The sequence below is a fragment of the Pristiophorus japonicus genome, chromosome 7, assembly GCF_044704955.1.
Source record: "Pristiophorus japonicus isolate sPriJap1 chromosome 7, sPriJap1.hap1, whole genome shotgun sequence".
NCBI lineage: Eukaryota > Metazoa > Chordata > Chondrichthyes > Pristiophoridae > Pristiophorus > Pristiophorus japonicus.
In genome coordinates, this window is record NC_091983.1 from 233,166,447 (window position 1) to 233,192,362 (window position 25,916).

Consider the following 25,916-nt stretch of genomic DNA (forward strand, 5'->3'; position numbering starts at 1 on the left):
TACATAAACTAGGATTGTGTTCCCGAGAATTTAGAAGGTGTTTTGATAAGTTTTCAAGATATTAAGGGGAACTGAAAGGTTAGATAGAGAGAAACTATTTCCCTGGTTGGGGATTCTTGGAGTAGGGGCATAATCTATAAATTAGAGCCAGACCTTTCAGGGGTCAAATTAGGAAACACTTCTACACACAAAGGTTGGTAGAAGTTTGGAATTCTCTTCCACAAACGGCAGTTGATGTTAGATCAATTGTTAATTTTAAATCTGAGATTAATAGATTTTATTAGCCAATGGTATTGAGGGATATGGGGCAAAGGCAGGTGAATGGAGTTCGATCACAGATCAGCCATGTTCCCATTGAATGGCGGAGCAGGCTCGAGGGGCCGAATGGCCTCCTTCTTTTCCTATGTGAGCGCTGGGTAACTGGGGATGTTTGACGTGATCCAGAGAGTGAGAAGATCACACAACACAGGGGGAGGCCATTCAGACCATCGGGCCTGTGCCGGCACTTTGAAAGAGATATCCAATTAGTCCCACTCCCAGCTCTTTTCCCATAGCCCTGCAAATATTTCCCTTGAAGTATTTATCCAATTCCCTTCTGAAAGTTCCGATTGAATCTGCTCCCACCGCCCTTTCAGGCAGCGCATTCCAGATCAAACTCTCCTTATCTCCCCTCTGGGTCTTCTACCAATTACCTTCAACCTGTGACCATCTGGTCCCCGACCCTACTGCCACTGGAAACAGTTGCTCCCTATTTACTCGATCCAAGCCCTTCCTGATTCGATGACTGATTGTGACTGAAGGCTTCCTTCGTGTTGGATCTATATTCAGTCTGGGTCAGTGAGTTCCCATTCTCCCATCACACAATCTCCAGGGCTCGGAGCCATTCCCTCATTATTCCACACTCAGCTTCTGGGAGGCTCGCTCCAGCTTTTAGCCGAGGACAATCTTCAGACACTAATTAGAGAACAGGAGCAGTAAAATGTTTACGCTGCCGTTAATGTGACTCCAAGGAACTGTCTGGGTATCTGCTTAGTTCAGCATACAGTGCCCAGAACTGACAATTTGCTGAATGTGCAACATACAATCTGCGGATTGTGAAGCTTCACCCGCTCAGTGAGTTAAGCAGCGGCTCGATGCTGTTAGCACAGAGTCACCGAGACCAGCGTTCTCACGCTTCACGGTACAGAGACCGTCACAGCACTTTGTGCCTTTCCAAATCGCATTTCCTGAACAACAACAACAACAAAATCTCATCCTTGTCTAAAAATCCCTCCATGGCCTCTCCCCCTCCCTATCTCTGTAACCTCCGCCCACCCTACAGCCCTCCGAGATTTCTGCTGTCCTCCAACACCAGGAACAGCACTCCGAGATCGCTGCTCTCCTCCACCACAGGCCTCTTGTCCATCCCCCACTCCCTTCGCCCCACCATTGGTGGCCGTGCCTTCAGCTGCCTGGGCCCTAAGCTCTGGAATCCCCTCCCTAAACATATCCACTTCTCAACCTCTCTATTCTCCCTTAAGACGCTCCTGAAAACTGACCTCTCAGACTAAGTTTTTGGTCACCTGTCCAAATATCTCCTTAAGTGGCTGGTGTCAGTTTATCTGATTTACGCTCCTGTGAAGCACCTTGGGACGTTTTACAAGTTAAATGCGCTGTATAAATTCAAGTTGTTGTTCCAGGTTTTATTGTTGTTGTTGTAAATAAATAACTTGTGAGAGGCACTCTATAAATGCAAGCTCTTCCTTTGAGGGGCCTGGAAGGCCGGAGCTGATCAGAAACTCTCTCCTAACGTGTTCTTGTTGCTGCCCAGAATCTGATCGTCAATCAGCGGAAACACACCCAGAAACTGACCCGCCGCCTGGGTTGAAAGGCAGTAAGTGGGAGAAAAATGTTGCTGTTTCCAGAGCGAAGCTGGGAAAGGGAGAGCAGACTCGCGGATCGGCCAGTCCCCAGTCTAACCCGGCTGCTCAGCTTATTTGAAACCAGCTTGCTGTTGTTTTTTGGCAGGTGTAAGTGCAATCTTCACGCCAACAACTGTATCTGGGAGAAGGGGAAGCTGAGTTGCGAGTGTGAGCACAACACGACGGGGCCGGACTGCGGGAGATGCAAGAAAGACTTTCAAGGCCGAGCGTGGAGAGCGGGCTCATACCTCCCAATCCCCAAAGGGTCGGCCAATGTCTGTGAGTAACCAGAGCTGCTCCGGCCCGGCCCAGTGCCGGCACCAGATTCCCTTCACATTTCATTCTCAGCCCAACTCCCGGCAACGCACCGACTCCAAAATACAACCCACCCATCTTTGTCATTGTGTTCATGTGGGAACAGAGACTCACAGCGGGAGATTGGACAGAGCCAGGGACAGAGATAGGGTCCGTGCCCACAGCTCCACACTGAGGGAGTGGGGGGGGGGGGGGGGGAGAGAGAGGGAGAGGGGAGAGAGCAGGGCAGAGGGAGGGAGCGAAAAAGGGGGGAGAGAAAGAGAGACAGAGACGGAGAAAGAGAGAAGCAAAGAATGAAAGAGAGAACAAACAAAAAGAAAGAGAAAGTGGGAAACAGAGACATAGAGAAAGTGATAAAGAGGGAGAGAGAGAAGCAGAGAAAGTAAGTTAGAATGAGAGACGGAAAGTAAGAGAGAGGGAAAGAGAGAGGAAAGGAAAGTGAGAGAAAGAATTAGAGATACAGCGAAGAAAAAAAATAATGAAAGAAAGATTGTCCCATTAGTCCCACTCCCCGCTCTTTCTCCATGGACCTGCAAATGTTGCCTTTTCAAGTATTTATCCAACTCCCTTTTGAAAGTTACGATTGAATCTGCTCCCACCGCCCTTTCAGGCAGCGCATTCCAGATCACAACAACTCGCTGCGTAAAAATAATCCTCATCTCCCTCTGGGTCTTTGGCCAATCACCTTCAATCTGTGTCCTTGGGTTACCCACCCTCCTGCCCCTGCAAACAGTTTCTCCTTATTCACTCCATCAAAACCCTTCCTCATTTTGAAGCCCTCTATCAATATAATGTCTGGGTCAGTGAGCGAGGGGGATCGCTGGCATTATGTAGCGGGTGAGGTTGTAATAGCAGGGGTTGAATTTGCTGAAACCTCACTCCGGACACCCACAGATTCAGAGCCAGCAGTGAGGTGCAGACTGATGTGAGAATGGAATGTTCACAGCTGGATGAACATCTGGGGAACAGCTGGGGAAGGTGAGAGGAGAATAAGCCTCTGTGTAATCAATATCTGAAGCAGATCAGGAAGTGAAGGTTGTGAGGGACATTTGTGGCCTGCTGTGTGTGGAATGTCCCGAGATCAATATCCAGATAGTGAGCTGACTGGGCAGTGGGGGAGGGGTGTGTGTGACCACTGATGCCCTTACGTATTAACCCTGCGTACTTACACACTAATCGCACGTAGTGGGAGCGTCCCCACGTACTACTCTCACACTCACCTTACGGGAGCACTTTAGCAACTCTACCTGGTCTCACACAGGGCTGGTGTGAGCGCTCAGAGGATGCAGCACGCCAATCCCCCATCAGTTCCTTGTTTGTGAGTTTGAGTGACGTCGATCTGATGAACACTCCGTGTGATGGGTTGTGGTAATGTGTTTATCGATAAAGATTGTTAATCAGATGTCTCTCTAACTCTGTTTCCGTTTCCCTCTCCAGGCCTCCCTCACCCCTCCGTGGCGAGTGGCCGTAAGTAGGACCTATGCTCTCTGACCTGTGACTTGCTGACCCAGAGCTCATTTCTGTATCGGGAATGATCCGATTCCCTCAAACCTCCCTTGTCGCTCAGTGAGCGAGGAACAGGTGTAGGTGTGAGCAGGGATTGAGTGTGAGCAGGGGCTGAGTGTGAACAGATGAAAGTGTGAGGCAGATTAGGTATGAACAGGGCTGGGATCAGGAGTCTGCTTGCCCGTGTATCTATGCAGTAAAGTATAATCTCCTCGAGCAGTGCAGCAGATATAAAGCAGGGAAGATGTAATCTGTACGACGGACATCTTAGCTGAGACGAAAATGCTTCTCACTGTGTCTCAGTGAGAACGTGCAGTTGGAAGTGGAGGGAAGATTTGTAGAAATCCATATGGTGGTTGAGGCCGAGATCAATGGGGACCTGTTGTAATCCCGTTATCCCAGATGCAGGAATGGAAACTGGGTGAGTGTCTCGGCCTCAATCTGTTCCTCTTTGTTCCTGGACCTTACATCAACTTGTTCCCGTTTATTTAACCCTTCGCATGCTGTCCATGTCATTCCAAACCATCCGCCATAACGCAACCCCGAACCAACACCCAGACTGACCGGGAGCAGAGTGACCATAACTCCCCACACTGACCAGGAGTGACCATAACTCCCCACACTGACCGGGAGTGACCATAACTCCCCACACTGACCGGGAGTGACCATAACTCCCCACACTGACCGGGAGTGACCATAACTCCCCACACTGACCGGGAGTGACCATAACTCCTCACACTGACCAGGAGTGACCATGACTCCCCATACTGACCGGGAGTGTCCTCAACTCCCCACACTGACCGGGAGTGACCATAACTTCCCACACTGACTGAGAGTGACCATAACTCCCCACACTGACCGGGAGTGATCATAACTCTCCACACTGACCAGGAGTGATCATAACTCTCCACACTGACCGGGAGTGAACATAACTCCCCATACTGACCGGGAGTGTCCTCAACTCCCCACACTGACCGGGAGTGACCATAACTCCCCACACTGACCGGGAGTGACCATAACTCCCCACACTGACCGGGAGTGATCATAACTCTCCATACTGACCAGGAGTGATCATAACTCTCCACACTGACCGGGAGTGAACATAACTCCCCACACTGACCGGGAGTGACCATAACTCCCCACACTGACCGGGAGTGACCATAACTCTCCAAACTGACCGGGAGTGACCAAAACTCCCCACACTGACCAGGAGTGACCATAACCCACCACACTGACTGGGAGTGACCATAACTCCCCACACTGACCGGGAGTGACCATAACTCTCCTCACTGACCGGGAGTGACCATAACTCTCCACACTGACCGCGAGTGACCAAAACTCCCCACACTGACCAGGAGTGACCATAACCCACCATATTGACCGAGACTGGGGGTCTATGAAATGTTACACTTTGACCCCAAACCTGCTCCTTTGCTACCCAGGTACAAACCCTCAATATACCGTAATCCCACAATAACAGCCTGTCACGGCCTCACCCCATTTAATCATCTCTCCGCGGACCAGATTCCCACTAATTATCCATCGATCCGGTTCGAGTGAGAGCCCGGGCAGTGAGTAGACCCGGGGAAGTGATTGATTGATCCGACATTGGCTCCCGATCCAGCAACGCCTCCAATTTATAATTCTCATCCTCGCGTTCAAATCCCTCCGTGGCCCCACCCCTCCCTATCAGTAAAGCCTCACACTCTACAGCCCTCCCTATCTCTATAAACCCCTCACACCCTACACCCCTCCCTATCTCTATAACCCCCTCCCACCCTACACCACTCCCTATCTCTATAACCCCCTCCCACCCTACAACCCTCCCTATCTCTATAACCCCCTCACACCCTACATCCCTCCCTATCGCTGTAACCTCCTCCCACCCTACACCCCTCCCTATCTCTATAACCTCCTCCCACCCTACACCCCTCCCTATCTCTATAACCCCTGCCCACCCTACAACCCTCCCTATCTCTATTACCCCCTCCCACCCTACATCCCTCCCTATCTCTGTAACCTTCTCCATCCCTAACGCCTTCCCAAGCCTCCAACTGCCTGGGCCCGAAGCTCTGGAATTCCCTCCCTAAACGTCTCCGCACCACCTCTCTCTGCTCCTTTAAGAATCTCCTTAAAACCTACCACTTTGACCGAGCTTTTGGTCACCTGTCCTAATATCTCCTCCCGAGTCTCGGTGTGAGTTTCTGTCTGATTGGCGGTGTAGCGGAGATGGAAATGTCTGTTTGCTTGTCTCTCGGATACTCCTGCAATCTCGGATAGTCTCCACTCGATGTGTGTGCGTACAGTACAGATGTTCTGTTCAGAACGCGTGTTCTCCAGCTGGGATTAATAATTGCTGATTTCTCCTGACACATGCAGCTGACCCAAAGCTCGGTCGCACACGGCCAAGAATCTCATCACGAGAGGTCACGACCCCAGAGCAAGATAGGAGCTCTCAAACACCGCGACTGGCTCAGAGCACATGAGAAAGCAAGGATTTGCATTTATATATTGTTCCTTCAGGACTGCGCCACCGGCAGGGCAGCAATCCCTCAGTACTGCCCCTCAAACAGTGCAGTGTTCCCTCAGTACTGTCCCTCTGACAGTGCAGCACTCCCTCAGTACTGTCCCTCTGGCAGTGCAGCAGTCTTTCAGTACAACCACTCCGGCAGTGCAGCAATCCCTCAGTAATGCCCCTCACACAGTGCAGCACTCCCTCAGTAATGCCCCTCACACAGTGAAGCAATCCCTCAGTACTGCCCCTCACACAGTGCAGCACTCCCTCAGTACTCCCCCTCACACAGTGCAGCACTCCCTCAGTACTGCCCCTCCATCAGTGCAGCAATCCCTCAGTACTGCCCATTCGACAGTGCAGCGCTCTCTCATTACTACCCCTCCGACAGTGCAGCACTCCCTCAGTACTGCCCCTCCGACAGCACAGTGCTCCCTCAGAACTGCCCCTCCGACACTGCAGCGATGCCTCAGAACTGCCCTTCCGACAGTGCACCACTCCCTCAGGACTGCACTGGGAGCGTCAGTCTGGATTATGGGCTCAAATCTCTGGAATGGAACTTGAACCGATGACCTTCTGACTCCGAGGTGAGCGTGCTGCCCACTGAGCCACAGTTGAAAGGCCCCTAACTTGGAAGTGCTGTGTAAAACCCGGCACAGAATCTATAAACCCAGGATTGGGACCATCCATTGCCATCTGCCTGATTCAATGCAAACCGTAACTAGCCAGGAGTCTGATGTTTTCCCCTCACTGCTAAAAGCCTCAGTGTTCCCTCCCTCCCTCCCATTCCACCATTTCCTCCCCACCTCTCATTCCTGCAGCATGTGACCCTCTCACAGTCTGCAAACTGTCTGTGTCCCGTCTACACTCTCTGTCTTTTCCCTGCAAGCCTGCGAATGCTTCGGCCATTCGAACCGGTGCAGTTACCTCGAGCTGCTCACCACCGCCATTTGCGTGAGCTGTAAGCACAACACTAGAGGCCGACACTGCCAGTTATGTCGGCTGGGCTATCACCAAAACCCTTCAGCACAGCTGGACCACCACAACGTTTGCGTAGGTCAGTTCCTGTTACAATCTCTGCTCTCTCCTTCTTTCACCCTTCTGCTTTCAGCCCAAAACAAGATAAAGAAACAAAGAAAATACCTTCAATAGGGCTGAGCAAAGCGCGTTGGAAATCAGCCCCTCTTTCCCCAGTGACCAGCCTCAACCCAACCTTTCCCCAGCGATTAGACCCTGACCCAACCTTTCCCCAGTGACCAGCCTCAACCCAACCTTTCCCCAGCGACTAGACCCCGACCCAACCTTTCCCCAGCGACTAGACCCCGACTCAACCTTTACCCAGTGACCAGCCTCAACCCAACCTTTCCCCAGCGATTAGACCCCGACCCAAACTTTCCCCAGTGACTAGACCCCGACCCAACCTTTCCCCAGTGACTAGACCCCGACCCAACCTTTCCCCAGTGACTAGACCCCGACCCAACCATTCCCCAGCGACGAGACCCCGACTCAACCTTTCCCCAGTGACTAGACCCCGACTCAACCTTTCCCCAGTTACGAGACCCCGACCCAACCTTTCCCCAGTGACTAGACCCCGACCCAACCATTCCCCAGCGACGAGACCCCGACTCAACCTTTCCCCAGTGACTAGACCCCGACTCAACCTTTCCCCAGTTACGAGACCCCGACCCAACCTTTCCCCAGTGACTAGACCCCGACCCAACCTATCCCCAGTGACTAGACCCCGACCCAACCTTTCCCCAGTGACTAGACCCCGACCCAACCTTTCCCCAGTGACTCGACCCCGACCCAAACTTTCCCCAGTGACTCGACCCCGACCCAACCTTTCCCCAGTGACTAGACCCCGACCCAACCTTTCCCCAGTGACTAGACCCCGACCCAACCTTTCCCCAGTGACTAGACCCCGACCCAACCTTTCTCCAGTGACTAGACCCCGACCCAACCTTTCCCCAATGAGTAGACCCCGACCCAACCTTTCCCCAGTGACTAGGCCCCGACCCAACCTTTCCCCAGTGATTAGACCCCGACCCAACATTTCCCCAGTGACCAGGCCCTGACCCAAACTTTCCCCAGTGACGAGACCCTGACCCAACCTTTCCCCAGTGATTAGACCCCGACCCAACATTTCCCCAGTGACCAGGGCCTGACCCAACCTTTCCCCAGTGACTAGACCCCAACCCAACCTTTCCCCAGTGACTAGACCCCGACCCAACCTTTCCCCAGTGATTGGACCCCGACTCAACCTTTCCCCAGTGACTAGGCCCCGACTCAACCTTTCCCCAGTGACTAGACCCCGACCCAACCTTTCCCCAGTGACTAGACCCCGACCCAACCTTTCCCCAGTGACTCGACCCCGACCCAACCTTTCCCCAGTGAGTAGACCCCGACCCAACCTTTCCCCAGTGACTAGACCCCCGGCCCAACCTTTCCCCAGTGACTGGACCCCGACCCAACCTTTCCCCAGTGAGTAGACCCCGACCCAACCTTTCCCCAGTGAGTAGACCCCGACCCAACCTTTCCCCAGTGAGTAGACCCCGACCCAACCTTTCCCCAGTGACTAGACCCCGACCCAACATTTCCCCAGTGACTGGACCCCGACCCAACCTTTCCCCAGTGACTAGACCCCCGACCCAACCTTTCCCCAGTGACTAGGCCCCGACTCAACCTTTCCCCAGTGACTAGACCCCCGACCCAACCTTTCCCCAGTGACTAGGCCCCGACTCAACCTTTCCCCAGTGACTAGACCCAGACCCAACCTTTCCCCAGTGACTAGACCCCGACCCAACCTTTCCCCAGTGACTCGACCCCGACCCAACCTTTTCCCAGTGACTAGACCCCGACCCAACCTTTCCCCAGTGACTAGGCCCCGACTCAACCTTTCCCCAGTGACTAGACCCAGACCCAACCTTTCCCCAGTGACTAGACCCCCGACCCAACCTTTCCCCAGTGACTAGGCCCCGACCCAACCTTTCCCCAGCGACTCGACTGAGACCCAACCTTTCCCCAGTGACTCGGCCCTGACCCAACCTTTCCCCAGTGACTGGACCCTGACCCAACCTTTCCCCAGTGACTCGGCCCTGACCCAACCTTTCCCCAGTGACTAGACCCTGACCCAACCTTTCCCCAGTGACTCAGCCCTGACCCAACCTTTCTCCTGTGACTTGACCCCGACTCAACCTTTCCCCAGTGACCAGGCCCCGACTCAACCTTTCCCCAGTGACCAGGCCCTGACCCAACCTTTCCCCAGTGACCAGGCCCTGACCCAACCTTTGCCCAGTGACCAGGCCCTGACCCAACCTTTCCCCAGTGACTAGACCCCGACTCAACCTTTCCCCAGTGACTAGGCCCCGACTCAACCTTTCCCCAGTGACTAGACCCCGACCCAACATTTCCCCAGTGACTAGACCCCCGACCCAACCTTTCCCCAGTGACTAGGCCCCGACTCAACCTTTCCCCAGTGACTAGACCCAGACCCAACCTTTCCCCAGTGACTAGACCCCGACCCAACCTTTCCCCAGTGACTCGACCCCGACCCAACCTTTTCCCAGTGACTAGACCCCGACTCAACCTCTCCCCAGTGACTAGGCCCCGACTCAACCTTTCCCCAGCGACTAGACCCCGACTCAACCTTTCCCCAGTTACGAGACCCCGACCCAACCTTTCCCCAGTGACTAGACCCCGACCCAACCTTTCCCCAGTGACTAGACCCCGACCCAACCTATCCCCAGTGACTAGACCCCGACCCAATCTTTCCCCAGTGACTAGACCCCGACCCAACCTTTCCCCAGTGACTAGACCCCGACCCAACCTTTCCCCAGTGACTAGACCCCCAACCCAACCTTTCCCCAGTGACTAGACCCCGACTCAACCTTTCCCCAGCGACTCGACTGAGACCCAACCTTTCCCCAGTGACTCAGCCCTGACCCAACCTTTCTCCTGTGACTTGACCCCGACTCAATCTTTCCCCAGTGACCAGACCCCGACCCAACCTTTCCCCAGTGACTCGGCCCCGACTCAACCTTTCCCCAGTGACTAGACCCCGACCCAACCTTTCCCCAGTGACTAGACCCCGACCCAACCTTTCCCCAGTGACTAGGCCCCGACTCAACCTTTCCCCAGTGACTAGACCCAGACCCAACCTTTCCCCAGTGACTAGACCCCGACCCAACCTTTCCCCAGTGACTCGACCCCGACTCAACCTTTCCCCAGCGACTAGACCCTGACCCAACCTTTCCCCAGTGACTAGACCCTGACCCAACCTTTTCCCAGTGACTAGACCCCGACTCAACCTTTCCCCAGTGACTAGGCCCCGACTCAACCTTTCCCCAGCGACTAGACCCTGACCCAACCTTTCCCCAGTGACTAGACCCTGACCCAACCTTTCCCCAGTGACTCGGCCCTGACCCAACCTTTCCCCAGTGACTCAGCCCTGACCCAACCTTTCTCCTGTGACTTGACCCCGACTCAACCTTTCCCCAGTGACTCGGCCCCGACTCAACCTTTCCCCAGCGACTAGACCCTGACCCAACCTTTCCCCAGTGACTAGACCCTGACCCAACCTTTCCCCAGTGACTCGGCCCTGACCCAACCTTTCCCCAGTGACTCGGCCCCGACTCAACCTTTCCCCAGTGACCAGGCCCTGACCCAACCTTTCCCCAGTGACCAGGCCCTGACCCAACCTTTCCCCAGTGACCAGGCCCTGACCCAACCTTTCCCCAGTGACTAGACCCCGACCCAACCTTTCCCCAGTGACTGGACCCCGACTCAACCTTTCCCCAGTGACCAGGCCCTGACCCAACCTTTCCCCAGTGACTAGACCCCGACCCAACCTTTCCCCAGTGACTGGACCCCGACTCAACCTTTCCCCAGTGACTAGGCCCCGACTCAACCTTTCCCCAGTGACTAGGCCCCGACCCAACATTTCCCCAGTGACTAGACCCCCGACCCAACCTTTCCCCAGTGACTAGGCCCCGACTCAACCTTTCCCCAGTGACTAGACCCAGACCCAACCTTTCCCCAGTGACTAGACCCCGACCCAACCTTTCCCCAGTGACTCGACCCCGACCCAACCTTTCCCCAGTGACTAGACCCCGACCCAACCTTTCCCCAGTGACTAGACCCCGACCCAACCTTTCCCCAGTGACTAGGCCCCGACTCAACCTTTCCCCAGTGACTAGACCCAGACCCAACCTTTCCCCAGTGACTAGACCCCCGACCCAACCTTTCCCCAGTGACTAGGCCCCGACTCAACCTTTCCCCAGTGACTAGACCCAGACCCAACCTTTCCCCAGTGACTAGACCCCGACTCAACCTTTCCCCAGCGACTCGACTGAGACCCAACCTTTCCCCAGTGACTCGGCCCTGACCCAACCTTTCCCCAGTGACTGGACCCTGACCCAACCTTTCCCCAGTGACTCGGCCCTGACCCAACCTTTCCCCAGTGACTAGACCCTGACCCAACCTTTCCCCAGTGACTCAGCCCTGACCCAACCTTTCTCCTGTGACTTGACCCCGACTCAACCTTTCCCCAGTGACCAGGCCCCGACTCAACCTTTCCCCAGTGACCAGGCCCTGACCCAACCTTTCCCCAGTGACCAGGCCCTGACCCAACCTTTGCCCAGTGACCAGGCCCTGACCCAACCTTTCCCCAGTGAATAGACCCCGACTCAACCTTTCCCCAGTGACTAGGCCCCGACTCAACCTTTCCCCAGTGACTAGACCCCGACCCAACATTTCCCCAGTGACTAGACCCCCGACCCAACCTTTCCCCAGTGACTAGGCCCCGACTCAACCTTTCCCCAGTGACTAGACCCAGACCCAACCTTTCCCCAGTGACTAGACCCCGACCCAACCTTTCTCCTGTGACTTGACCCCGACTCAATCTTTCCCCAGTGACCAGACCCCGACCCAACCTTTCCCCAGTGACTAGACCCCGACTCAACCTTTCCCCAGTTACGAGACCCCGACCCAACCTATCCCCAGTGACTAGACCCCGACCCAACCTTTCCCCAGTGACTAGACCCCGACCCAACCTTTCCCCAGTGACTCGACGCCGACCCAACCTTTCCCCAGTGACGAGACCCTGACCCAACCTTTCCCCAGTGATTAGACCCCGACTCAACCTTTCCCCAGTGACTCGGCCCCGACTCAACCTTTCCCCAGTGACTAGACCCCGACCCAACCTTTCCCCAGTGACTCGACCCCGACCCAACCTTTCCCCAGTGACTAGACCCCGACCCAACCTTTCCCCAGTGACTAGATCCCGACTCAACCTTTCCCCAGTGACTAGACCCCGACCCAACCTTTCCCCAGTGACTAGACCCCGACCCAACCTTTCCCCAGTGACTCGACCCCGACCCAACCTTTTCCCAGTGACTAGACCCCGACCCAACCTTTCCCCAGTGACTAGGCCCCGACTCAACCTTTCCCCAGTGACTAGACCCTGACCCAACCTTTCCCCAGTGACTAGACCCTGACCCAACCTTTCCCCAGTGACTCAGCCCTGACCCAACCTTTCTCCTGTGACTTGACCCCGACTCAACCTTTCCCCAGTGACTAGACCCCGACCCAACCTTTCCCCAGTGACTCAGCCCTGACCCAACCTTTCTCCTGTGACTTGACCCCGACTCAACCTTTCCCCAGTGACTAGACCCTGACCCAACCTTTCCCCAGTGACTCAGCCCTGACCCAACCTTTCTCCTGTGACTTGACCCTGACCCAACCTTTCCCCAGTGACTCGGCCCTGACCCAACCTTTCCCCAGTGACTCGACCCCGACTCAACCTTTCCCCAGTGACTAGACCCTGACCCAACCTTTCCCCAGTGACTAGACCCTGACCCAACCTTTCCCCAGTGACTCAGCCCTGACCCAACCTTTCTCCTGTGACTTGACCCCGACTCAACCTTTCCCCAGTGACTAGACCCCGACCCAACCTTTCCCCAGTGACTCAGCCCTGACCCAACCTTTCTCCTGTGACTTGACCCCGACTCAACCTTTCCCCAGTGACCAGGCCCCGACTCAACCTTTCCCCAGTGACCAGGCCCTGACTCAACCTTTCCCCAGTGACCAGGCCCTGACCCAACCTTTCCCCAGTGACCAGGCCCTGACCCAACCTTTCCCCAGTGACTAGACCCCGACCCAACCTTTCCCCAGTGACTGGACCCCGACTCAACCTTTCCCCAGTGACTAGGCCCCGACTCAACCTTTCCCCAGTGACTAGGCCCCGACCCAACATTTCCCCAGTGACTTGACCCCCGACCCAACCTTTCCCCAGTGACTAGGCCCCGACTCAACCTTTCCCCAGTGACTAGACCCAGACCCAACCTTTCCCCAGTGACTAGACCCCGACCCAACCTTTCCCCAGTGACTAGACCCCGACCCAACCTTTACCCAGTGACTCGACCCCGACCCAACCTTTTCCCAGTGACTAGACCCCGACTCAACCTTTCCCCAGTGACTAGGCCCCGACTCAACCTTTCCCCAGCGACTCGACTGAGACCCAACCTTTCCCCAGTGACTAGACCCTGACCCAACCTTTCCCCAGTGACTGGGCCCCGACTCAACCTTTCCCCAGTGACTAGACCCCGACCCAACCTTTCCCCAGTGACTAGACCCCGACTCAACCTTTCCCCAGTGACTAGACCCCGACTCAACCTTTCCCCAGCGACTCGACTGAGACCCAACCTTTCCCCAGTGACTCAGCCCTGACCCAACCTTTCTCCTGTGACTTGACCCCGACTCAATCTTTCCCCAGTGACCAGACCCCGACCCAACCTTTCCCCAGTGACTAGACCCCGACTCAACCTTTCCCCAGTAACTAGGCCCCGACCCAACCTTTCCCCAGTGACTAGACCCCGACTCAACCTTTCCCCAGTGACCAGACCCCGACCCAACCTTTCCCCAGTGACTAGACTCTGACCCAACCTTTCCCCAGTGACTTGGCCCCAACCCAATCTTTCCCAGCGATGAGATCTGGTGAGGCTTTCCCTCGCGATGACGCCTGGCCCAGGCTTTCCCTAGCGATGAGGCCTGGGTCCACCCTTTCCAAAGCGATGAGGCCTGGCCCAGGCTGTGTTGAGGTAAATTGAAAGCTCTGTGTTTTGACAATATAATCGTTGCCTCCCTGTCTCCATTGTTTTTCAGGAATTTGTATGTTGTTTGTTATATGTCCTTACTATACAGTATAAATGCACATGAGGCCCATACTTGAGAGAAGGTCACTCTGTGACCAGTTACCTTTATTGCCAAGACCTTAAGAGACAGACGGTGGGTGGAGCTTCCCCGTTGATACCGGAAAGTCCAGGTTAGGAGTGTCTCCCACAAGTTCGCCCCCTGTGGTCAGTGTTCTCAAGGTGTACAACTTAGGTCAGCTTATACATGGGTCACAATGACAGTTGAATACATGACATCACCTCCCCTCAAAGTCTTATTGGGATCACAGGTTAAGTCTCTCTGGTGGTTTATGCTCCCTTGTAGAGCGCCTGAGTTGGGGCTCTAGTTGTTGGGCACTGGCCTGAGTGTCTGCTGTTTGCGGTGCCTCAAGCCTGTCTGGACTGCCCACAGTGACTGGGCTCTCCTCCACTTGGTTCCAGTGTTCCATCACCTGTGGTGGAGTAAACTGTACGTCGTGTTCTTCCTCTGCTTCATCTATGGGGTTGCTGAACCTCCTTTTAGTTTGATCCACGAGTTTGCGGCAGATTTGTCCATTGGTAAGTTTAACTACCAAAACCCTATTCCCCTCTTTGGCAATCACAGTGCCTGCAAGCCATTTGGGCCCTGCAGCGTAATTAAGGACAAAAACAGAGTAATTGACATCAATACATCGTGCCCTCGCATTCCTGTCATGGTCGTCACATTGTGACTGACGCCTGCTCTCAACAATTTCTTTCATAGTAGGGTGTATAAGGATAACCTGGTTTTGAGCATCCTTTTCATTAGCAGCTCTGCAGGTGGAACCCCTGTGAGCGAGTGTGATCGGGATCTATTGGCCAACAGAAGACGTGATAAGCAGCTTTGTAGGGAACCCCCTTGGATTCTGAGCATCCCCTGTTTGATTATCTGCACTGCTCGTTCTGCCTGGCCATTTGAGGCCGGCTTGAACGATGCCATTCTGACATGGTTGATTCCATTGCCTGCCATGAAGTCCTGGAATTCAGTACTTGTATGGGCCATTGTTGCTGACCAAGACGTTCGGTAGACCATGGGCAGCAAATATTGCCCGTAGACTTTCTACCGTGGCAGAGGATGTGCTTCAATTTAAAATGGCACACTCAATCCATTTGGAGTAAGCGTCTACTACAACCAAAAGCATTTTTCCCATGAAAGGACCGACATAGTCCACATGGATGCGTGACCATGGCTTGGCGAGCCAGGACCAGGGCTAAGGGGGGCTTCCCTGGCTGCGTCATGACAATGCCCGGGTGCTCATTGTGTGGTTCTCTGATAAACACCTCTCTGCCCTTCGGGGGCATGCCTATTCGGTTTCCCCACAGTAGGCAATCGGCCTGAATCAAGAGTTCATCCTTGCACCTATGAAATGGTTTAAACTCCTCAGGGCATGCCCCGTACGTGGCTGCCCAGTCCTCATTCAGGACACATTTCTTAACTAAAGACAGTAGCGGGTCTTTATTTGTCGAGAACTTAATCTGATGGGCTGTCACAGGTGAGCCTTCGCTTTAGAAAGCTTCAACAGCCATGACCATCTCAGCATCATGCTCAGCTGTCCCCTCAGTGGTGGCTAGTGGGATCCTGCTGAGTGCATCGGCGCAGTTTTCAGTGCCCGGTCCGTGTCAAATTGTGTAGTCATAGGCGGCTAACGTGAGCGCCCACCTCTGTATGCAGGCTGATGCATTCGCATTTATGGCCTTGTTGTCGGCCAAAAGGGATGTTAGTGGTTTGTGATCTGTCTCCAGCTCAAATTTCCTGCCAAACAGATACTGATGCATTATTTTTACTGCATATACACATGCTAGTGCTTCCTTTTCTACCATCCCGTAACCCCTTTATGCCTGCGACAGACTTATGGAGGCATAAGCTACCGGCTGTAACTGACCATTGGCATTCACATGCTGCAATACACACACGACCCCATAGGATGACGCATCACCCTTTAAAATTAGTTTCTTACACGGGTCATATAACGTTAACAGTTTGTTAGAGCACAACAAATTGCGTGCTCTATCAAAAGCCCTTTCCTGGCTGTCCCCCCAGACCCAATCACGACCTTTGTGTAGGAGCACGTGTTGCGGCTCTAACCGCGTGCTCAATTTGGGAAGAAAGTTAACAAAATAGTTCAGGAGCCCCAGGAACGAATGCAGTTCCGTCGTGTTATGGCTCCCTGGATCGTTTCCGTTTTGGACGCAGTAGGTCTGATCCCGTCTGCTGCCACCCTCCTCCCGAGGAATTCTACCTCTGGAGCTAAGAAGACGCACTTCGCTTTTTTCAGTCGCAGCCCTACCCGGTCCAGTCTACGTAGCACCTCCTCCAGGTTGTGGAGGTGTTCTTCAATATCGCGACCCGTGATGAGGATGTCGTCTTGAAAGACCACTGTCCTTGGAATCGACTTGAGGAGGCTTTCCATATTTCGCTGAAAGATTGCGGCGGCCGAATGAATCCCGAACGGACATCTGTTATACACAAACAACCCCTTGTGTGTCGTGATTGTGGTCAGCTTCTTTGACTCACTCGCCAGCTCCTGGGTCATGTAAGCTGAGGTCAGTTCCAATTTTGATAAAAGTTTGCCACCAGATAGCGTCGCAAAGAGGTCCTCCACTCTCGGTAGCGGGTACTGATCTTGGAGTGATACCCGATTGATGGTGGCCTTGTAATCGCCACATATCCTGACCGACCCATCCGCCTTGAGCACCGCCACGATTGGGCTCGCCCAGTCACTGAATTCGACTGGCGAGATGATGCCTTCCCTCAGCAGGTGGTCCAATTCGCATTCTATCTTTTTCCGCATCACTTACGGCACCGCTCTGGCCTTGTGGTATACTGGCCTGGCGTCCGGGTTTATGTGAATCACTACCTTGGTCCCCATGAAAGTGCCGATGCTGGGTTGAAATAATAAGTCAAATTTGTCCAGGACCTGTGAGAATGATACTCGCGCCACAGAAGAAATTACATTGACATCGCCCATTTCCAGTTCATGACAGCAAGCCAACTCCTCCCCAGTAGTGCGGGACCATCCCCTGGGAAAATCCAGAGTGGCAACCTGTTCTCCGAATCTTTGTGGGTCATGGCTACCGTGGTGCTGCCTAGCACCGGAATGATCTCCTTTGTATATGTCCGTAGCAGTGCGTCAATCGGCAATAATTTTGGCCTCCTGGCCTTGGGCACCCACAACCTTTCGAACTGTTTGATACTCATCAGGAACTGGCTGGCCCCCGTGTCTAGCTCCATTAATATTGGGATGCCATTGAGGAGCACTTTCATCATTATCGGTGGCGTCCTGGTGTATGAACTGTATATGTGCTCCACCTGAACTCGCTGAACTTCAGCTTCCAGTGATTTCCCCCAGTATTCATTTGGCTTCGTAGGGCTTACATCGGTCCCGTCCTCCTCGTACATTAACCTGGCTGCAGGCTTCCTGCACATACGCGCCAAGTGACCGCTGATGTTGCAATTTCTGCAGGTATATTGCTGATACCTGCAAGCTCTGGCTGGGTGTTTGCTTCCACAACTCCAGCATGAGCTGGAGGCTCCATTGTTGCAAACAAAAGATCCATTACCAGTCGATCGTCTCTGACTGTCCCTGTAACTGTCCTTAAGCGCACCATTAACAGGTATTGATGAACCCATTACTGGCCGCACATTGTCCATTGCGATGGCCTGAATCGCCATTCAGCTAGCCATTGTCTCTGTTGAATTCCCCCTTTGGGTTCGACTACATGCTGGGGCATGTCTGATTGTCCTTGTCTGCCTCGAGAACTGTGTGCCGCGTTAACAATGTTGAGTCCTTGGTCATTTGCCGCATTTGAGCCAAGATTTTTGCCATAAATCATTCTAGTCTCTTCCTCCCCTGAGATAATTGTCTGGGCTATCAGAGCTGCCACTTCCAAGGTCAAGTCTTTGGTCTCAATCAGTTTCCTGAAAACCCCAGCATGCCCGATGCCCTCACTAAAAAAAGTCTCACAGCATCTCCGCTCTGCATGCATCTGAGAACTTACATCGGCTCGCCAGTCGCCGGAGATCTGCCACGAAGTCTGGAACGCTTTGCCCTTCTCGCCGCCGGTGCGTGTAAAACCGGTGTCTCGCCATGTGCATGCTGCTCGCTGGTTTAAGGTGTTCCCTGATCAACTTATTGAGCTCTTGAAAAGTCTTATCCGCCGGCTTCTCTGGCACTAGAAGGTCCTTCATCAGGGAGTACGTTCTGGATCCACAAACAGTCAGGAGATGAGCCCTGCGTTTGCTGGCCGAATGCTGTCCCAACCATTCCTTAGTGACAAAACTTAGCTATAGTCTCTCAATAAAGTCGTCCCAATCATCACCAACACAGTACCTCTTTTCTGTGCTGCTAGTGGCCATGCTCGCGTGGTTTAAATCCCAGTTTCTCGTTGCCAATAATATGTCCTTACTATACAGTATAAATGCACACGAGGCCCATACTTGAGAGAAGGTCACTCTGTGACCAGTTACCTTTATTACCAAGACCTCAAGAGACAGACGGTGGGTGGAGCTTCCCCTTTTATACCGGAATGTCCAGGTTAGGAGTGTCTCCCACAAGTTCGCCCCCTGTGGTCAGTGTTCTCAAGGTGTACAACTTAGGTCAGCTTATACCTGGGTTACAATGACAGTTGAATACATGACAGTTTGTATTCTCGGTAAATGACCATCCTGCATCGTAGCAGCATTGCTTCCCTCTGCTCAATGTTACCCCTCCGGTCAGTGTCCACCAACAATCATCTCTCTCCATTTCCTCATCTCCTCCCATTCTCCACACACACAATTACACAGAATGTGCAGCACTGAAACAGGCCATTCGGCCCAACCACTCCATGCCGGTGTTTATGCTCCACACGAGCCTCCTCCCACCCCTCTTCATCTCACCCTGTCAGCATATCCTTCTATTCCTTTCGCTCTCATGTGTTGATCTCGCTTCCCCTTAAATGCATCGATACTATTCGCCTCAATCATTCCCTGTGGTAGCGAGTTCCATTCTCTGGATAAAGAAGTTTCTCCTCCATTCCCTATTGGATTTATTAGTGATGATCTTATATTTATGACCCTAGTTTTCAACTCCCCACAAGTGGAATCATCTTCTCTACGTCCATCCTATCAAACCTCTTCACAATTTTAAAGGCCTCGATCAGGTCACCCCTCAGTCTTCTCTTTCCCAGCAAAGAGCCCCAGCCTGGTCAGCCTTTCCTGATAGGTACAACGTCTCAGTTCTGGTATCATCCTTGTAAATCTACTTTGTACCTTCTCCAGTGCTTCTATGTCCTTTTTAGAATACGGAGACCAGAACTGTGCCCAGTGCTCCAAGTGCGGTCTAACCAAGGTTCGATACAAGTTTTACATCACTTCTGTGCTTGTGCATTCTATCCTGTATTGATGAACCTGGCTTGTTTTTTCTGGCCTTGTTAACCTGCGTTAATTCTGTGCAGTCGCCCCAGGGAGTGGAACACGGGCCGTGTGCAGTCAGTGTGTGGAGGATTGAAGCTGTTTGTAAAGTGTTGGAGACTTGTTTCACCCCCACAGTCTGAGGCTCCCTTGTCCCGGCTCGCACTCATTCCTGTCGCTGAGGTTGTGTCGCTGTGTTTATTGGGAACAGCCGTGTGCAGTGTGTGTGTTGTCTTGTTTCTGCAGACTGTGAGTGTCACCCTGATGGCTCGTTCCACCATCGCTGTAATGACACGGGATATTGTGACTGTAAGGAGGGGGCGACAGGGCCCAAGTGTGACAGGTGTCTGCCCGGATATAACTGGCACAGGGGCTGTCGAGGTAAGTAACCGTTCCAGCACCAGCCCCTCCCCTCACTCCGCCCCGGCTTCTGGGTGTCAGGGTCAGCAGAGTATCCGATAGCAGAGGTACCGTGGGGGGAAACACAGAGGCTTTTAGTGAGTGAATCCCCCTGGACTCTCCCATCACCTGCCACACAATTAGTGGCACAGCTCCTCGCAAAGGGAGGCCTGGAGTTCAGTGAGGGCGGGTCATAGAATCAGACAGCACAGAAGGAGGCCATTCGGCCCATCGGGCCTGTGTTGGCTCTTTGAAAGAGCGATCCAATTAGTCCCACTCACTGCTCTTTCCCAATAGACCTGCACATCTTTCCTTTTCAAATATTTATCCAATTCTCTTTTGAAAGTTACTATTGAATCTACTCCCTCCGCCCTTTCAGGCAGCGCATTCCAGATCACAACAACTCGCTGCGTAAATAAACTCTCCCCATCTCCCCTCTGGTCCTTTGCCAATTACCTTCAACCTGTGACCTCTGGTCCCTGACCCTCCTGCCCCAGGAAACAGCTTCTACTTATTTACTCGATCAAAAACCTTTAATAATTGTGAACACCACTATTAAATCTCCCTTTAACCTTCTCTGCTCGAAGGAGAAGAATCCCAGCTTTTCCAGTCTCCCCACATAACTGAAGTCCCACATCCCCAGTATCATTCCTGTAAATCTTCTCTGCTCCCTCTCCAAGGCCTTAACATCCTTCCTAATGTGCCCAGAATTAGACAGAATAATTGGACACAGAATTTAATCCTCAGTCTCTGCCTCAATATTTATCCCATCCTAACTTGCACCAAGTCCCGTTCACCCATCCCCGCTGTGCTCGCTGATCCTCATTGGCTCCCAGTCTGGCAATGCCTCAAATTTAAATTTCTCATGTTTGTGTTCAAATCCCTCCATGGCCTCATACCTCCCTATCTCTGTAATCCCCTCCATCCGACACCCCTCCCTATCTCTGTAATCTCCTCCACCCGACACCCCTCCCTATCTCTGCAACCTCCTCCCACCCTACACCCCTCCCTATCTCTGTAATCTCCTCCACCCGACACCTCTCCCTATCTGTGTTACCTCCTCCCACCCTACACCCCTCCCTATCTCTGTAACCTCCTCCCACCCTACACCCCTCCCTATCTCTGTACCCACCTCAAGCCCTATACCTCTCCCTATCTCTGTAACCCCCTCCAGCCCTACACTCCTTCCTATCTCTGTAATCCCCTCCAGCCTTACACCCCTCCCTATCTCTGTAACCCCCTCCAGCCCTATGCCGCTCTCTATCTCTGTAATCCCCACCAGCCCTACACACCTCCCTATCTCTGTAACCTCCTCCAGCCCTACTCCCCTCCCTATCTCTGTAACCCCTCCAGCCTTACATCCTTCCCTATAACCCACTGCAGCCCTACACCCCTCCCTATCTCTGTCACCCACTCCAGTCCTACGCCCCTCCCACATCTCTGTCACCCCCTCCAGCCCTACACCCCTCCCTATCTCTGTAATCTCCTTCAGCCCTATACCCCTTCCTATCTCTGTAACCTCATCCAGCCTCATAACCCTCCCTATCTCTGTAAACCCCTCCAGCCACATAACCCTCCAGAACTCTGTGCTTCTCCAGTTCTGTCCTCTTGCATATCCCCAACTCTAATCGCTCAACCATTGGGGGCCGTGCCTTCAGCTGCCTGGGCCCGAAGCTCTGGATTTCACTCACTAAACCTCTCCACCTCTCGCTCCTCCTATAAGACAATCCTTAAACCTTACTTCTTGGGCCAAGCTTTTGGTTCCCTGTCCTAATATCTCCTTTTGTGTCTCGGTGTTAAATTTTGTCTGATAACCTGTGAAGCACCTTGGGACGTTTTATTACGATTAAGACGCTATATAAATGCAAGTTGTTGTAAAAGTGAGAGAGAGTTGGAACAATCTGTAACGTGGGAGAGTTTCTATGACCTGACCTTTCTTTTCTCTGACCTCTTGCAGCGGGCGTGTGCGATAACTTTCTGACGCGGTGTGAGAACGGAGGAGTGTGTGAGGACAATGGGAGGTGTGTGTGCCCCGCTCCCTACACCGGGCTCCTGTGTGAGAAAGGCCAGTGTGGGGAGGAAGTGGGAGGGTGTGTCTCCCAATCCCCGCAGGACCCCACCTTACACCGGGTGCTGCTGTCGCTGACTGCGCTGCTAACCACCGCTAACGGCCGCCCGCCGCTCTGACCGGCTTCCAGTGCCATGGCCGCTCACGGGAAGGTGCGAAGAGCGCAGGAGAATCCAGCGTTTACTGCGTCGCCGGTAATACACGCTCCCCTCCCACGCTCCCACCCCTGGGAAAGGCAAAGTGGAACTGAGGCCGGAGCCCACCCAGCCCGACTGGATGTGAGAGGCCGGAAGGAATGGGCAGTCAGTGGGGACTGGACTCTCGGACTCCCCGCGGGGCCCAGGCAGCTGCTAATATTCATTCTGCAATCGCCAGCTGCTCGGCCCATGTCCAGCTTGGGGACAAAGAAAGAAAGAAAGGACTTGCATTTCTACATCGCCTTTCACCCCCTCAGGATGGCCCAAAGCACCTCACAGACAATGAAGGACTTTCTCAACAAACAGCAATGTGATAATGACCAGACAACCTGTTTTAGTGATGTTGGTCAAGGGATAAATATTGGCCAGGACACCGGGGATAACTGCCCCACTCTTCTTCCAAATAATGAAATGGGATATTTTACACCCACCTGAGAGGGCAGACGGAGCCTCGGTTTAATGTCTCATCCAAAAGATCGTACCTCCGATAGTGCAGCACTCACTCCCTCACTCACTCACACTTGTTACACTCCATCACTCTCATTCCATCCATTCCCTTCCTTCCTCATTCCTTCCCTCACTCCATTTGATAGTGCAGCACTCCCTCAGTACTGACCCTCCGACAGTGCAGCACTCCTTCTGTACTGCTCCTCCTACAGTGCAGTGCTTCCTCAGTACTGCCCCTCCGACAGTGCAGTGTCCCCTCAGAACTGCCCCTCCGACCGTGCAGCACTCCCTCAGTACTGCCCCTCCGACTGTGCAGCGCTCGCTCAGTATTGTCCCTCTGACATTGCAGCGCTCCCTCAGTATTGTCCCTCCTACAGTGCCCCTCTCCTTCAGTACTGCCCCTCCGACAATGCAGCACTATCTCAGTATTGTCCCTCCGACAGTGCAGCACTATCTCAGTATTGCCCCTCCGACAGTGCAGCACTCCCACAGTTTTGCCCCTCAGACAGTGCAGATAAACTCTGACCTGAGACCTTGACTGACCACGGCTGAGAAATGATTCACTTTGCTCTGAGTTTATCTTACACAGAGGATTCGAAGCTTTTACAACAAAATAGAAGAGAGATTGTGTCCTGAAAATATTTCATTCGATGGTGCTCTAGACAGGGACATTAATCATCATTTATTTCTTGTTCTGGAGAAGCTTTTCCTGACCTGTCTCGGGAACTCTTGTAGAATATTTCCTGGTTCCAAGGAATTATCATCAAAGCTAATTTATCTGACATTTCAGATATTAAATGTTGAAAAGTCACTCGCCGGTGTTAAGTCCTGACTCTAATGTACTGACTTACACAAGACACATGCTGAAGTCAAGGTCACTCAGGACCTGCACCTTTCATTCCAGCTCTCCAGTGCTGCACTTGCCTGAGACCTCCCTTTATATACCTCAGTGGGACAGGTATGGAGTGTCTCCTGCAAGTGCACCCCTGGTGATAAGGTATGCCTATTGTTACAGGCCATATCCAGTTACAGTCATGTATAGCATGGTAAGATACAGTTATATAGAGTAATGTGAGATACATGACAGCCGGGGTCAGAATGGCTCCACTGGGCCCTTTCATCTCAGTTTAACGCTCTGCACTTGCTCTCAACAGGTTGTGTGAAGATTTATCGGCAGATTTACAACTTGCTTGTTGCTGATAACAGACGATGATTTGCTCTTTAGATTCGAGCCATTCCACACGGACTGGAACTGGAGCCCAGTGTTTGGGGAAATTATTTCCCTTTAGTTTATGGTTTTGAAGAGCTGTCTCTGTTGGGTGCCTTTGTATCAAATGGTTTTGGGGCTGAAATTGCCCCTTTTTTTAAGAGCAGTTACCAATTAGCTACCGCTCAGTCGGGACGGAGGTGCCGCCATTTTAGAAATTGCCCTGGTGCATTTTTATGGCGGTGTAAGCTACCACCCTGCCCGTGTTCCCATCCCGTCGGGCGCACGCCAACCCCTTACCTTGCAGCATTGACCCCCTTTCCGCCCCGCAAGGGAAATTGCCCCATGGGAAATTGTCCCGCGAGAGCAGATCGGCCGGCGGTCGGTGTCACTGACAGCTTTCCCCGGTGGGAAGCTGCTTGTGGCTGCGTGGGGCGTCTGCCCTTAAAGAGGAGGGCGCACTGCCGCGGCCGCCATTTTATTTTAATTGTCGGTCGCTGGCCCGGCCAAAACCCTCCCTGGTGGCCCAGTGGGCACCACTAAAGTTGATGCAGAGCTGGCAGCGGCCCTCCCCTTTAACTGAAGGGGAGGGACGTTGTGACACGTCAGAGCGACGCCCCTGAATCCGCCCACCTTCCGCCCCGCTCCCCACCGACTTCCGCCCCGCCGCAGCCCGGCTTCACCGTCCCGCCAGAGAAACATTTAACAAAGGTCCAAAATCGATCCAGACACAACGATTGGGGCGGTAAATCAGCAAAGGAAACGGTGAGTGTGTCCCGTTTTGGTCGGAGAGCAATTTCGGCCCCTTTGTGTTCTAACTCGCACCAAGTCCCGTTCACCCACCACCCCGCCGTTCACTGACCGACATTGTTCCCAGTCCGGCCACACCTCGATTTTAAATTCTCACCCTTGTGTTCAACTCCATCCATGGCCTCGCCCCTCCCTATCTCTGTAACCCCTCTCCAGCCATACACCCCCTCCCTATCTCTGTAACCCCCCTCCAGCCCTACACCCCTCCCTATCTCTGTAACCCCTCTCCAGCCATACACCCCCTCCCTATCTCTGTAACCCCCCTCCAGCCCTACACCCCTCCCTATCTCTGTAACTTCCTCCAGCCCTACACACCTCCCTATCTCTGTAACCCCCCTCCAGCCCTACACCCCTCCCTATCTCTGTAACCCCTCCAGCCCTGCACCCCTCCCTATCTCTGTAACCCCACTACAGCCATACACCCCCTCCCTATCCCTGTAACTTCCTCCAGCCCTGCACCCCTCCCTATCTCTGTAACCTCCGCCAGCCCTGCACCCCTCCCTATCTCTGTAACCCCCCTCCAGCCCTGCACCCCTCCCTATCTCTGTAACCTCCTCCAGCCCTGCACCCCTCCCTATCTCTGTAACCCCCCTCCAGCCCTGCACCCCTCCCTACCTCTGTAACCTCCTCCAGCCCTGCACCCCTCCCTATCTCTGTAACCCCACTACAGCCATACACCCCCTCCCTATCCCTGTAACTTCCTCCAGCCCTGCACCCCTCCCTATCTCAGTAACTCCCTCCAGCCCTGCACCCCTCCCTAATCTCTATAACCTCCTCCAGCCCTACACCCCTCCCTATCTTTGTAACCTCCTCCAGCCCTACACCCCTCCCTAATCTCTATAACCTCCTCCAGCCCTACACCCCTCCCTATCTTTGTAACCTCCTCCAGCCCTACACCCCTCCCTATCTCTGTAACCTCCTCTAGCCCTGCACCCCTTCCTATCTCTGTAACCTCCTCCAGCCCTACACCACTCCC

At 53.5% G+C, this 25,916-nt stretch overlaps 1 protein-coding gene across 1 annotated transcript in view; it reads left to right on the top strand.

Annotated features, from left to right (window-relative positions):
• LOC139266956 (netrin-G1-like) overlaps nucleotides 1–22,398 on the top strand; it is a 39,239-nt gene extending 16,841 nt beyond the window's left edge. Inside the window, exons 3-7 of the mRNA XM_070884592.1 lie at nucleotides 2,008–2,180; nucleotides 6,697–6,723; nucleotides 7,124–7,291; nucleotides 20,059–20,193; nucleotides 22,169–22,398. Coding sequence (XP_070740693.1) covers nucleotides 2,008–2,180; nucleotides 6,697–6,723; nucleotides 7,124–7,291; nucleotides 20,059–20,193; nucleotides 22,169–22,398 — 733 coding nt within the window. The remainder of the gene's footprint in view (nucleotides 1–2,007; nucleotides 2,181–6,696; nucleotides 6,724–7,123; nucleotides 7,292–20,058; nucleotides 20,194–22,168) is intronic.
• The last annotated feature ends 3,518 nt before the right edge of the window (nucleotides 22,399–25,916 follow it).